This window comes from Orbicella franksi, chromosome 2 (assembly GCF_964199315.1).
Source record: "Orbicella franksi chromosome 2, jaOrbFran1.1, whole genome shotgun sequence".
NCBI classification, from domain to species: Eukaryota; Metazoa; Cnidaria; class Anthozoa; order Scleractinia; family Merulinidae; genus Orbicella; species Orbicella franksi.
The window spans coordinates 26170877-26185484 of NC_138146.1; the positions used below are offsets into that span (position 1 = coordinate 26170877).

The 14608-nt window shown below is 38.5% G+C and overlaps 3 protein-coding genes across 3 annotated transcripts; 1 reads left to right on the forward strand and 2 right to left on the reverse strand.

Moving 5' to 3' along the window:
• LOC145478930 (dickkopf-related protein 3-like) lies at nucleotides 1-3189 on the forward strand. The gene is made up of 4 exons (XM_081457128.1): nucleotides 1-132; nucleotides 854-1010; nucleotides 1731-2013; nucleotides 2456-3189. The coding sequence occupies exons 1-4, from the start codon at nucleotides 1-3 to the stop codon at nucleotides 2499-2501; spliced, it is 618 nt and encodes a 205-aa protein (XP_081313254.1). The 3' UTR covers nucleotides 2502-3189.
• Nucleotides 3190-3590: 401 nt separating this feature from the next.
• LOC145478928 (uncharacterized) lies at nucleotides 3591-12913 on the reverse strand. Its single transcript, XM_081457125.1, has 4 exons — nucleotides 12335-12913; nucleotides 11003-11174; nucleotides 5301-5511; nucleotides 3591-3984 (listed from the first exon to the last, which is right to left on the reverse strand). Exons 1-4 carry the CDS (start codon nucleotides 12845-12847, stop codon nucleotides 3843-3845), a joined length of 1038 nt encoding a protein of 345 aa, XP_081313251.1. The 5' UTR covers nucleotides 12848-12913; the 3' UTR covers nucleotides 3591-3842.
• On the reverse strand, nucleotides 7701-9530 carry LOC145478929 (melanocyte-stimulating hormone receptor-like). The gene has a single exon (XM_081457126.1). It carries the CDS (start codon nucleotides 8832-8834, stop codon nucleotides 7899-7901), a length of 936 nt encoding a protein of 311 aa, XP_081313252.1. The 5' UTR covers nucleotides 8835-9530; the 3' UTR covers nucleotides 7701-7898.
• Nucleotides 12914-14608: the final 1695 nt, after the last annotated feature.

Genomic DNA, 14608 nt, shown 5'->3' on the forward strand with positions numbered 1-14608 from the left:
ATGTTTTCAAAAACAACACTGATACTATTTTTTATAGAACTCTTGTTAGCGGTTTCAGAGTCCAATGGAAAGAAAAATATCACTCTGAGTTCAACAGAGCAAAAAGTTGAAGATACATCATCGAACAAACGGGTAAGATACCACAAATTATTATTAATTCCATCTTCATACATCTTCTATAAGTGATTTCCTGACCGCAAAGTAAAGTTCACGATAGACTGGTCCTGGACCAGAGCTTGGCTTTCTAGCTTAAAAATTGTTCTTAAAACATAAGCCAGGAGCGGTTGTCAACAAATCCCAGTTTTGAAACATTTTAAAGCGTAAAGCTGGTACCGACACAAGGGACAAATCACTGAATAACATTAAAAAAGCTGGTCGTGCAATTCCTTACCATGGCAAAAAAAAAAATGAAGTAATGTATTGTTGATCAGTTGGTGAAAGCCCTTCAACTGATGTGAACCTCAGTTATGATTTATCAGATAACCATACCGTGGATATGAGGAACTTTCAACAACCAGAATGTTAAAGTAAACTGAGTCACTAGTCCTTTGATCACAAAATAGACCTACTTTTCCGTCCTTATTAGTTAAACAAAATACAGTCACGTTTGGTCGAATTGCTCTCTCATAACAGTAAGTCGCAAAATATTCGCGCTCTACGCAACAGTTTCAGCTCGGGTGTTAAAGACTGGGCACTAAACTGTTTAGGCCTGATGCAGTCGGGAGAAGACCTCTCGTCAGGGCAAGTTCTCGTTAAAGGGTCAATACCTGCAGTTTTCACCAGAATAAATTTATAGTAAAATAAATTAAAAATACAACGGATGGAGATTTTTTTCCTTCATTTCCTTCTGTAGCAATTCATTTCTAATATGTTCCCATGGCATTACCGCGCAATGGTCGAGGCAGGAAGCGAAGAGTGTAATGTCAACAAAGACTGCCCAGCCGGGAGATTTTGTGACGTCCATACATGCAGGGCTTGTCTACACGCTGGAGCATCGTGTCATTTCATTGGTGAGAAGAGTAGAAACCTGTTTACACTTAAGATATATGGCATTTTAACAAATATAGAAGTGTTTTCATAGGTAAGCGACAGATTGAGGTAAATGTCAAAGATACTCAGGTTGAACATTTATTATCATAATATTTTACTTCTAAGAGTAAATATTGACAGCATGGTGAGCCTCACTGGTTATATACCTGAGGTTTGTACGAAAACTAGTCAGAAAACAGGTGTTATTATGAGGCTGCGCAACTTGATTCCAGTTACGGTCAAGTTGCAGTTATATAAGGTTATTGTTGATATTTAACAATTAGACCCGTAGCCCTTGCGGGCTACGGGTCTAATTGTTAAATATCTGTTAACGGGTCTAATTGTTAATTTCGTAGGCAATTAAAATGCAAGATTTGCATTAGTCTACTAGTTGGGTGATACTAATTGTTATTGTCATCTTTGAAAGTTGACATGTCCTAAAAAGTATACCTAGCTTCACGATTAGTTTATGTCAAACTACAGCATCTAAAATAACTAGCAGACTAGCCCGCGAAAGCAACCGGTTTTTTACCCGAGGTTCCTTTCGCTAAGTGCTTAGTTAGTTATTAGTTGGTTGGTTTGCAATTTGATATATTGTTAGTTTTGTTGCAGATGTTGTGCTAATTTCCGTATGAAAGTTCCAATGTAGTTATTGCCTACATTATAGCAATTTGTTAAACCGACATGTTTTAAAATTGAAGGGACCTGTTGTGAGGGATATGTCTGCCAATATGGGCACTGTACGAAGGGTGTGGAGCAAGGTGAGCCGGGTACATACTGCGATAGGACATCGGACTGCCTCGGCAAGGAGTCGTGTTGTGTTCGGGAAATTTCGGTCAATCCACATACGTCTTTGTGCAAGCCACTGCTAAACGAGTTTGAGTCGTGTGGCCCAATCAATTTATTCCATCATGTTTATGACGGTGGTATGGTGGAACCAGACTGTGGACCATGTAAGGTTGGACTGCAGTGTAAGAATGTAGGGTAAGACTGTTTCAGAATAAAATCTGCTTTATTTCACAAGGCTTGCACGTAACAGTATTCCAAAGGACAAACCTGTGGCCCTCGGACTCCAGATCTCATGGTAATAAAAAATTGTTGGTTTTTGTGAAGGGAGGGAAACCAAAGAGAACTTGGAGAAAAACCCTTGGAACAAACGCTAGAGTCAATCCTACACAGAAATGATTAATTTTGTTTTGCTTTGTTGTTTTTATTAATCATGGCAAAAACCAATTTTGTTTTCGTTGAATGTGCTGCCTCCAGAAACAGCATTTGAATAACTTTTTCCCTGGTATCTCGCCCCTGCCCCCCCCCCCCCCCTCCGCCGCCCCTTCCCCAACCTAATGCGCATTGTGTTGACCTCTAATAGTTTCGTTATTCACGTCACGCCGATATGAGTTTAGTTTTTTGTGTTTTTTCGTTTCAGAATAAAAGGACTCCATTTCATTTGCCTGAAGGAAGAAGAAGACTGACGCTCTCTCTTACCAAAACGTTGATAAAACGCTTTTTTCTTAGTAAAAGTAACACACTCGACGTAACTAGTTTATCACTGAATCCACGAACCAAATTCTTTATTTTGAAAAAAAAACAAAATCAAATGCTAAATTCTCTCATTGTCAGCCGCCTTTATTTTATCTGAAAAACGGAACGCCCGCGCGTATAAGCAAACAGTCAGTCAACCAGTCTATTTCTGATTGGTTCAGTAGTGTTATTTCTTCCTTGTGCGCAAGCGCGCAACGATGGCGTGGTTCTCCAGCTCTCATAAAAGAAACGAGTACAATCCATGCTGGGCCTTTTGATCAACACTGCTTGGCTAAAACCTGAGAGGAGTAAAATTACACTCGAGAGAGATGTTAGGCTACGTTCTTCGGTACTGGACAAGGTTGAAAATTAGCCACCTGTTTATGAAGTTGTAAGGAACTGCAAAATATTGTAGTTTTTTTTTTCATTCTGTTAAATAAATGGATATTCTTCACCGGGATAATCATGGTTTGTTCCTGTGTACTAAGGTTATTAACGATTCTACTTGTAGAGCTTCCGAGAAATAGAAGTAAAGTAACGAATAAATGTCTAGCTCTGTGGAAAAACGTTTCGTGCTGCAAATTGCATGCACGTGACATCAAATATATACTGCAAGGTCCATAAGCCTGCAAAAAAAAACACACGACCAATTTTCTCCACTACAGACCTCACGCGATTCCAGTAACGTAGATATGTTATGTCACTGTGCATGTAGCTATGCAGCACGTAGCATTTTTCCACAGAGACCTTGTTCGTTTTGATTTTTTACTTCTATTTTTTTAGGACGCTCCACAAATACTGTTACTTTGACTGAGCAGGTAGAGTTTTTCTTTTTTAACCAAGATAGAAGTGGAAGATTCCTCTTATACAATATTAAGCGTTTTTTTTTTTTTTTTTCTTGAATGTTCTTAACAAATACTACTGAACACGATAAGACAATCATGCTAAAAGAAACAGATACATAGATCCTGTACTGAGAGTAGAGTCTGAGTGTAATGGACCTAACAAGTGTCGAATCATTAGAGTATGTTCAGCAAGTGCATACAGCAACTGTATAAAACAGTCAACAAGTCAGGTTCAATTTGAAAGGCAATTGCAAGTGAAGAAAAGAGAGGATTCTTGATTTGCCGCCTGTACTTTTATGATAATAACAGTAACATATACGATTTTATGTTTTATTTTCTTTAGTTTAATCTTCTTACAAATTAGTTATTAAAAATAATTTGACTTCAATAAAGTATGATTAATTGTTCCGCACGGTTCTGTCATTTAAGTCGACAGCTTTTTACTTATTAAAACTTGATTTTTTTATCCTTTTCCTCTTTCTTGTTCTTGCTTGATTTGATTTCTTTTTTCGCAGGCTTGTCACTTACTGGCTTTGCCTCCTCCGAATTGTCCTCGTAGCCTCGGATGCAGGCCCTTCGTCCAAAGAACCTGTGAAACAAATGTGACTAATCAGCATCTTATCGTATAAAAAAAACCTGCAGAACTAAATTTGGTATTCATTCATCCAGTAGATGTTAAAAATCGTGCGCGCAGCGTTACTCCTATCACATACCTCAAAGTTCTGAAAAAGGCTTATCAACAACCCCCATAAGATAATTTCTCATATCATATTAAACGCTAGAAAGATCATTTCTCAGTCTACGTCAGTAACTTATTTAAGTTCATGGCTCCATAGAGCGTTTTCACATGACGTCATGGCAGCCATATTGGTGTTCCAAAGCAATGAAACGGCAGCCATGTTAGTGTACCAAACCAGTCCTGTAGGAGTTGAACTCTTTTCTTATGTAAACACTTTCTTTTGCTCCAATAAATTTGCGCATTGCTGGCCACGTGAGTGGCCACGCTCTATATTTGAGATTTGGACGAAGGTTTCAAAGAACTCAAAAGCTTGTGCGAATCCAAGCTGCGGATTACACCAGCATTTTACGGTGCTCCTATCCTTTTCTTCAGGATATCAAAAATGCAAAGTAGCTATTGTAGTACATACGTCACCGAACTATTCAATCAAAGCACACGTTTTACAACCAAAACTGTATAAAACTGTATGTCACTCATTTTGCACTTCTTCCTATTGGTTTTTTAGGTTGGGGTATATTATATATCGGTTATTGACAAAGCATGAGATCAAGATGGCTGGATGTAGGCCAAGTTCTCTTTTTTTTGCGTGTGAATGGACCGAGACGGAGTCGAGATCCATAAGCTCGTAAAAAAAACAGAACGAAGCCAATATCCAGCCATCTTGACAGAACAGTCAATCAAGGATTTATTAAGTAGAGGAAGAAAACTATTTTGTTGCGGGACACAGGGAGTACTCCCGAGCAAGTAAGATAGCGACACCTTGCCCGCTCGTGAAACCAATCACAGCGAAGGACTCGGTTCATCTTGCCTGTTCACGGAGCTAGCCATATAATAAACATCTGTCTTGCCTGTTGTTTGTACGTGTCAGTGACCAACTCGAGAACCTAAATAAGCTACGTTAGTCAAAAAGTACTTCTTATATGTTATTTTTTGTGTAATTTCTTTTTCATTTCTACATTTTTTCTTGTTATGTATTGTAATTTTGACAGGAAAAAAATATGTAAATAGTGCACAATAATAAAAATCTTAAAACAAAATATCTGAATCGTTTGTTTCGATCGTTGTGTCCTGTGTTTTGACCCCTGAAAAAGTAATCCAAAGAAGTGACCCAGGGCCTAAATATTTTTTTGAAACTTTCTCTGCACTGAATTACAATAGCATCCTACCCAACAGTCCTGCACACCAGTCCCTTTTTGCAGTAGTTGGACACGTCCTCGGCTCTTCTGAACAGATCAAAAAGGCTGGAGTGGCCGCACGTGGCTCCCTCTCCCAGCTTAGCCATGCACACACGGCTGAAGCGACTGATGTCAGGTTGTTCCCTGCAGCTGAGTTCCTCGTCAGTGGAATGGCATTCACTGTCTGAGTCACAGAATGTACCTGCAGACGATAATTAAGCTGAGAATCAATGCTCGAGGTATCAGACGTTCCAATAAAATGACCAAGGACTTTTGAGAATGCTAGAGGGTCTAAAAAAAACAACTTTTAGCTCATTTATAAAACGTACACAGATGTTTTTAAATTCTTATTTCTCAAGGTGCTTTTTGCTACAGTCTATAACCATCATATGAGACACTTGAAAAATAAAAATTCTATTAAAAAGTTGGTTTCACGCGATCTTAATTAATGCTGAATCGTGTTTTCGTTTCTTCTTGGGGTTGCTTGCAAACCTTATTGTCTGCGCGAGCAAAACTGACTGTGGTAAGAATAACGCCCCTTTGCATCATTACCGCCAGACACAATAGCACCAATGGTCAAGGACGTGAGGCGAGAAAGGCGTTTTCCCTTCGTATTCAATTCGTCTCACTTCTCAGTCTCTCACACTACTTTGCTTACTGTTAACACGTAAGGTAATTATCAGGAGCTTGGTATGCAGTAACTCAAACTCGTTTTGGGACACAAAAGCAAAGATCTGGCTTGGAGCCATATTTATGTATTCATTTGATCACATTAAATTTGAACATTTGCTTTTTGGTTTGTTTGTTGTTTATTTGTCTGTTTGTTTGTTTGTTTGTTTGTTTGTATGTTTGTTGTATGTTTGCTTGCTCTGTTTTCAGTTTTTGTTTATTACTTTTTGTCTTTAGAACGTAATTGAAAATTGGTAATTACAAAGTTGTAAACAAAGATTCCGCTATTCTGAGGACCTCGGTTATTTCTCCACCTTATACGCGGAGCAACGGCACACACGAGGGGACTAATCCCTGCGACTAGTCCCTGCAACTAGTCCCCTGAAGAGTTTATACGAAGGGACTGGTCACAGGGACCAAACTGATTTGAATTCGTGGAACTAGTCGAAGGGACCAAAGTTTGTCCCTGAGACTAGATCTTGAAGCAAAAATGGCCAGTTCACACGATGGGACTTGTCCCCGCGACTTGTTGCAGTGACTAGTCACAAGGAAATAGTCCCCTCGTGTGTGCCGACCTTATTAACGTATACTGCTGACTAAATTTCGGGAAGGTTAATCATGATTCTATGGAAATCCAGTCCATGGGTGGACGACTGAAAAAAGAAAGATTTGATTACCGCTTCATGTGGCATGTTGTTATTGTTTCTGTCAAAATCACCCAATAGACCTCCCCCGCACTCCACTTCAGTGCGTACGAACAATAGCACCAGAGCGAGGTTGGGGTGGACATTTTTGTCTACCCTGACCTCGACTCGGCGCTATTGTTTGTTGCAATGGGGAAAAGGTCTATTACGGTCACGAATATATCCAACTTGGAATAGTAATTGCACTGCCTTACTCAGTGAATAATATTCCTTTTCATCGTATAGTAGCAGGAGCCATAATCCCCGATTATGGCTCCTGGTAGTAGAGATTGATTTTTGTTAGACCCACAGAGCTGATCAGCAGCAGTAAATTCTTCCTCCCTATGGGGGAATAGAGGGGGAGCTCTTGTTCCTTAATACTAAAATTTTCCCAAAAAATATTCATGATAATCAAACGCCTTAGCAAACGCGAAAATAAACCAGAAGTGTACTGTTTGTCATCTATTAATCGCAGCAATTTACTCACTACCTTCAAAGTTGTTTGGTCTTTGTTTTGTTTTTGTTTGTTTGTTTTTTATTGTCTTTTGTTGTGAAAGCGCATGTTGTGTTTATCAAGGTATATTGTCTTGCCACATTATTTTGCTTTTCTAAAATTTTATACAGAACATAGAAGGACTGAAATCGGTCTATATATTATGTGAAAGGTGTTTATTATCGTTTGCTTTTAATATTGACGAATATTATGTTTTGGTCAGATTTTTCATACTCAAATTGATCACAAAGTCATCACAGAAAATGGCATGAAAAATGACACATTCGCTCATACAGGCAGAACGCAGCAAGTATATCGACTAAAACGACATGCAGTTGTAGCCAATAGCATTTAGACAAGTCACTCTGCCTTACATAAACTATTCAAATGAACACCACTCTTTTCTATTGACATAATTTTTCACACCCTACGAATCTGTATTTCACCTTTGCTCGAAAGCTTTGTTCAACGAGCAGGTGCATAGAAACAAAAAGCTTTATGATTACAAAAGTTGGCGCTATTTCAATTATTAGTTTAAGTCTCCTTTTCGTCTAAGAAAAACTGCGAAGTACGTACGACGCTGTAATTGCTTTCAAGAGAAGTAGCCTTAGAAATTCATACCATGCATCTTACTGTGGCTTAAGCTGGACAAGTTAAAAAACCTAACGTGCGAAAAGAAAAATCCTAAAGAAATAAAAGTCCTTCTCGTTCCTCGCTACTAACAATACACGCAATTAGAAGAGTTCAGCTTGGCAAGTTTTCGCCCGTCTTCTTACATTTTATCTTCCTTACCATTTTCACGACTGCTGTTCGAAGCTCACGTAGGCGCCAGCAGTATAAAAATGGATTTATGGAAGAATTCATAAATGCTGCAGTGTCTGTTAAGTTCCAAGCAACTGTCCAATGACTGGTGAAGAAAAATAAAATTGTCATGGCGATAAATAGCGGTGTATAACACAGAATCATCACGATGTAATATATAAAAGTGTTTTTGGCACTTTTCTCTGATTGCAGCACGTTGTTTTCGTTATTTAAACTTCCCATGGCGTGTTGTTGAGCGACGATTTGTAGCTGGTGCAGACGAACAATCTTATAAATTTTGATGTAACTAATGCTAGAAATAAAGAGGTAGATAGGGATACTTATAGCTATGGCGAAATAGTAAGCAGCTACTTTCCAAAAAGCTAGAAACGATACCAGGAAGTTTAACAACCAAAGACTAACTATGGTATACATAGCACGATGAAAAGTCATCACGTTCGGGTATCTCATATGATAGTGGAGAGCCAAGAACCTATCCACACTTACGGTGGTCATTGTACTCAGAGAGACGCCTGCTGCAGTAACGGCCATTGTTGTCATGGGCTGATACAAAAAACTAAATCTTGTTAGTTCATATGCAATGTAAATTGGTTGTACGACAAGTCCAACAAGAAGGTCTGATACAGTCAGACTGCAGAGGAACATTATAGACGCTGAGTGAAGCGTGGGAGTCTTCAATATGGCAGCCAGCACCAAAGAGTTACCAATGACGGATATGATCATCAATGGAGTATTAAGCACGCAGTTTATAATCACAATAGTTTCAGGATGATAGTTACTCTCGGTTATGTTTGTCATCCTCGCTCTCGAGTGTTTGCAGTGTCGCAAGGTATATGTGTAACGCTGAGATTTTGCCATAAAAGGGATTTTTAGAAACAGATCAAGATTATACCAATGAATTGTCACCGTGTGCGGGTATCCTCGCTCTTGAGGTCCTTGAGTGTTTACAGTGTCACAAGGTATATGGGTAATACTGAGTTTTTGCCTTAAAGGATTTTGAGGAATACATTATTCCAATGAATTGTGGAGTTTTTTAATCTATTTATTTAAGCTCCTCAGGTTAACAATGTGTTAATTATTGCTTTTATCGTCAAAATTCATCTGTCATCTGTGGGTTATTTAATTTACGAACCCGGGCCAATGGGTTCGTGGTCATTTTCTGACTCGTGTTGAGCGTAGAGAGGAGGACGTGAGAAAATTAATGTTAGTAAAGTAAGAATTATATTCACTGGTACTCGCAGCCCACCTACAATGTTGTACCGATCGATTAAATTAAAAACGTATTCTGTCAGTGTGGTGTCGTTGCGGAGCAGATGTTTTGCCACAGTTATCGTTCGATCCTCCCCAGCAAAATTACTGATTGAGAATGTTATGTATGTATGGTTGTTTTTTGTCTTTTTTTTGTTTTTTTGTTTTTGTTTTTTTTTGTTTTTGTTTTTTGTTTTTTTGTTTTTTTCAGCTGCTTACACGAGGCGAATCGAAACATGCAGTTTTTGACTTCAACAACTCAAAGCCATCTTTCGCTTTGGTCTACTTATTTGGAATTATTTTAGCGTTTTCGAGTTCTGGAAAATTGTGATATCAATTGTTATAGCTTGTAGTATTCATTTTCGGAGACGAGATAAAATCGCACCATTTGCATTTCTGGTACTTGGTGCAAAGAACATTTGCTATTCAACTTGAAAAAAATGATTGTGAGACACTAAACCGACAGTGTGATTTTTGAAAGCCGGCCTTCTTAAATGTTAAACAAATGCCACAGCTAACAAAATTGCTATTATGTAATAATGTTTGACTGCTACGATAAGTCATGTTATTCGCACTACCTATGTCAGCGTTCAGAATATTTCAGAGCTTGTCGGTTTACAGTGGCGGATCTAGGGAGGGGAGGGACCGCCCCCCCCCCCTTATTTTGGGTAACAAAAAGAAGAAATCACAGAAGGAAGAAAAGCCAGCAAGGCAAGCAAAACAAAACCGGGCCCCCTCCTGAGCTTAAGGTCTGGATCCGCCAGTGGTTTATGAGGGTTGGGCGTCTGGAACATTTTTAAAGAAAAAGGAATGGGTACTAACTCGAACTTGCTCTGAGAGCGCTTTTCCAATTACTCCCAGTATATAAATTTCATTTGCTTTTGCCCCCTGCTGACCTCTTGTTGCGTTCGTATCAACAGTTCCAAATACAGATTTTTTTTGTTGTTGTTGTAAAAGTTATGCGAAGAAATTAATTTATTCTTTTAATATTATTTTCCATTAGATTATGTTTCTCAGTTGTAATCAGCGGAGTTGCAACTGAATATACTTGTTTTTTAATACATACACTATCCTCTTACAAACCAGAAAATCCAGGATCAAATCAATATTAGGGGATGGACAAAAATTATCAACATTCGAGTATCTGAGCACTGGCACAAGTCAGCAAGAATTTTGCCATTAAATCATCGCTCTCGTTGCATACGTTAAAGGAGTTCAGTCACGGTATTTTGAGTTATTTTGGCAACATACAAAATTACCCTGAAATGGTAGGAAACCTGAAAATGACAGTTTAATAAGGTAGAAAAACAAGGAAGAGATAATGATAAACCATAAAGGAACAAGGATGGCTAACGATGGAGAAGATTGACACGGATTACAAACGACGAATTTGAAAAATTGAGGCTAAACTTTTCAATATGCGCAAACCGTGACTGAGCTTCTTTAAGCAATAGTGTAAAGTTGCATGTAACCAGACAACACTTGTTACCACTCGTAATCTGTTAAAGCCAATAAAAATGATCTCAAAGTTCACTTTAAAAAATCTATTTCACTCTTTGTAATAACTTATTTTTCCTTACATTCACTACTCTCTGAAGTCGCGAAATCAATGATAATAGAAGAAGTATAAGGGTAGGAAATCTTAATTAAGCAAGCTCCAGTGAGCTTTTTGCAAAGATTTCAGTGCTATAATCTTATTGTATATACAGTCCTCTAGGCGTCAAGCAGTAAGCTACGGATGTTATCTGCTGACGACAATAAAACAAATGAACTCTAACCTGAACTTCCTTCCTCAGAGTTCTTTATGCAGCGGCCCCAGGTACACCTGTATTTACTGTCGCACTGGTCCTTCTGTGTACATGCCGCCCCATCACCCAATCGTTCCCGACATACCCTAAGGAACGCGTCACAATACTGCGCATTCTTACAGTCAGCAGATTGCTCGCATCTCTGAAATACAGAAACACGAAGTCAGTTTCGAGAATGATCTAGAACTAAATGGTTCAATAGGATAGGAAAATCCCTCCAACTACGACAGGTAAAACTCCTGCAATTTTGCTGGATGACCTGTAGGAAAAGAAACAGGCCTCGTTCGTTTTCCCAAAAATCTAAAAACTTGGAATAGTGCTTACAACCATTTGAGAACTGACGAGTTTAAAAAGAAACATTTTAAAGCAATTTATCATGGAAATACTTCTGAAAATTATAAATATTGAGAAATTAACTTTGATATACTGTCGTGAAAACAAAATAAACATCACGGTTTTTAAAATATGTATATTGAAATTATTCGATTTGATTGTCTTGAAAGTACAATCTGTAGCCTTGGTTCCGGTCGAATAATTTGGAGTAAGTTCGAAACAAGAGCGTCTGGTTCGAAAATCATTGGCTTTAGATATCTTCATTTGATTCTAAATTAATTTCACATTTTCCTGCCATCGAGTAAGCTTTTGTATCTTGAAAACGACATTTTAACAGTCTGTTTTTGCACGACAGGTTTCTTGGCTGGTACCAGTAAAAAGCTGTCAGCATCCGAAGAACAAAAAAAGATCTGATCTCAGCAAAGATTGAGTTGCTTTCTTGAACAGATGTTTTTTTTTTTTCTCTTGTCCGTGATTTAACTGAGTAATCGTCCATCACTGAGTTCGTTACGAAAAGTCAAATACATGACTGACAGAAGCCCCGCAAATAAACATACCGTAAATAAATATGGCAGTGACGTAACGAATTGAGGCGCTTTCTCCACGCGCAAATATGACCGTTTGAAATCATTGGCTTAAAAATGGAATGGACATATCAAATCAAAGCAATTTGTGCAGGGTAATTATTACTATAATCGTCAAAACGCATCTTTCGGCTGGATATTTTATCACTCGATGACAATAATGTTTTTCAGAAAAATACCAAGTGCCATAATTTAGATGTGATGAGTCAAGCGCTGGCGTTCAAAATCAGAAAATTTGAGAATGCAACGCATTTATCGTTCACGAATTTAATTTAACGTGCTGTCGCTGTTCACAAAGTGAAACCTTTCGGGATGATTGAAGGCGAATTACCTTATTCGATATCTAAACACCAAATGAAGATTTTAAAAGAGCATTCTAGCCTACCTCTCCAGAGTCATCGTGGAACTGCGGTCCGAATGGCCCGAAGTCGAACTCCAGGGCGGAAGGTACCTTGATTTTTCCGTCCTTGCCCTTGAGTAGCTTATCTTTATCAAGGGTTGTGATAGACTTGTAAACCTTGGACAGAATGTGTGGTGAAGTCTTGTTATCAGTGGAAACAGTCTCCGACGTCACGCTGTAAGTCTTGAACGGACCGTGAGTGGAATTGTTTGTTGTGGTTGTGGTTTTAGTCTTGCCGCTCTTATCGTGAAGGACCGGCTTCGATCCTGTAAAGAGACTATCCAACTGTTCTCTTATATGAGACAAGGCACCGAAATTTGGAATCGGGATTCGGAGCGCGAAGCCCGGGAACTCGCTCTTCTCTTCGGATTCGTCGGGTTCTTTGTTTTCTTCAACTTCCTTCTGAGCTTTCTCTAGTTCATGTTTTTTAGTCTTTTTGGCCTCAGTATGAAATATAGTCAGAGCTAAAAGCACAGCCAAAACTGTGATCTTGTTCATGTTAGTGGTCGAAGTTACGTTCTTGGCCGGTTTGCACCACTCAAAGTGAAACGGTGATCAGTTTGACCCTTGTTTATGGAAGAATCTAAATAGAGTGCAACACACGTGGTCTCACGCAATTTGTTGCCAGAGGTTAAATTATTTATTTGTTGAGATAATTGAACAGGAATTGTCGCTAATGAAACATCCTTTCTTGGTTTTTAGTCATTTTAAGTGGCAGCTTATTGGTGGCTGTTATGGTAATGGATTTTTGCGCCATGAAATAAGTTGCAGTATTCGACAATTTGCAGTGACAGAGAGGAGCAAAAACGCAATTAAGATACTATAAAATTTAGCTCGTTAAAAATGGCAAGGTATTTGCAAACTAATTTTACTTTAATTGTGTTGACTTCATAGTTCATCTAAGACATAACAATCGTGCTAATAAAAGCGACTTATTTAAAGTATGTACAGTACGTTTCAAATCTCCAGTGGTTGCTATTATTGAATTCAATTTGAAATCAGTGATGAAGAATTCCGTTCCTATTACCAGCTTGTTTCATTGTCTCCCTATTTATCCTGGGATAGGTTGTTACCTAAGAGATCCAGCTACCATGGTCCATTAAAAAAATCGACAAAAAAACGTTAAACAACGTTAAAGCTATTTTTGGGACCGTAATGATTCGATTTAGTGCTCTCTTTCCATGACGCATTCCTTACCCTATCCATTGAGCACTGTTTTTATTGTTATTATTATTATTATTATTATTATTATTTTCAATAAGCAACCTCTTCCAATAAGCGCCCCTCGTCACGAATATGAAGTTTAAGACATTGACATAGAATAGACGGATTCGAGGAACAAATTATGAAGTCTGCTTTCTCATCTGAACGTAATATTGAACATTGACTCTCAGAGTGCCTATTGTTACGGTTCTGCAGTCGCAGTATCTGTTGTTTTTCATTCAAATATTGTACCACGGTCCAAAAAAAAGGGCCCGTCCCAAATTAGTGCCCCTCTCCAATAAACTTCCTTCCTTAAACTACCGAAATTAAATTAGCGCAACAGGTCTTAAATCAAATTACAGTCAAACCCTGTTAAGCGGTCACCCTCTTTAATTTGAAGAGGTCACCATTCAAATTCATATATTCACTATATAGTTGACCTCCGTTGAGCGATCACCTCTATTAAGCGGCCATCTGTTAAGTGGTCACCCTCTTTTAAAAGGTCACCATTCAAATTCACATATTCACTATATATTTGACCTCCATTAAGCGGTCACCTCTGTTAAGCGGACGTAGTTACCTTTTGGACTTTCCAATTGGATATTTTTTTGTAATTCACCACTGTTAGACGGTCACCTCGTTGCATTAGGCGTTCAACCGGAGTACAGTTTTATGGTCAGTGTCTTGAAGCGATCTGCACGACCACCTTAAGAGAGAAATTTCAGTCGAATCCAGTTAAGGGCTAGCAGAGTTAATAAGCTTTCTGTTAAAAGGGCTTAAATAGGTTAGTTGGTATCATCCTATGGGACAGATCATTTACGATGTTTCTTATTCTTTTCTTAACTTTTCCTTTGGGTGCAACATCTTATCCTTCACAGCTTATAAAATTAATGGACGAGCCTCTCTTTAACCAATATGAATCCTTCAATGCATAGTTCCACAAACAGAAGTAGAAAGCGGCTCTAAAACTCAAAACAGAAGGCCAAACAATACACAGAAAACCTCACCGCAAAGTTACCAACTCAAATCAAAACTCTCGCTTATCCTGGGTTAGTT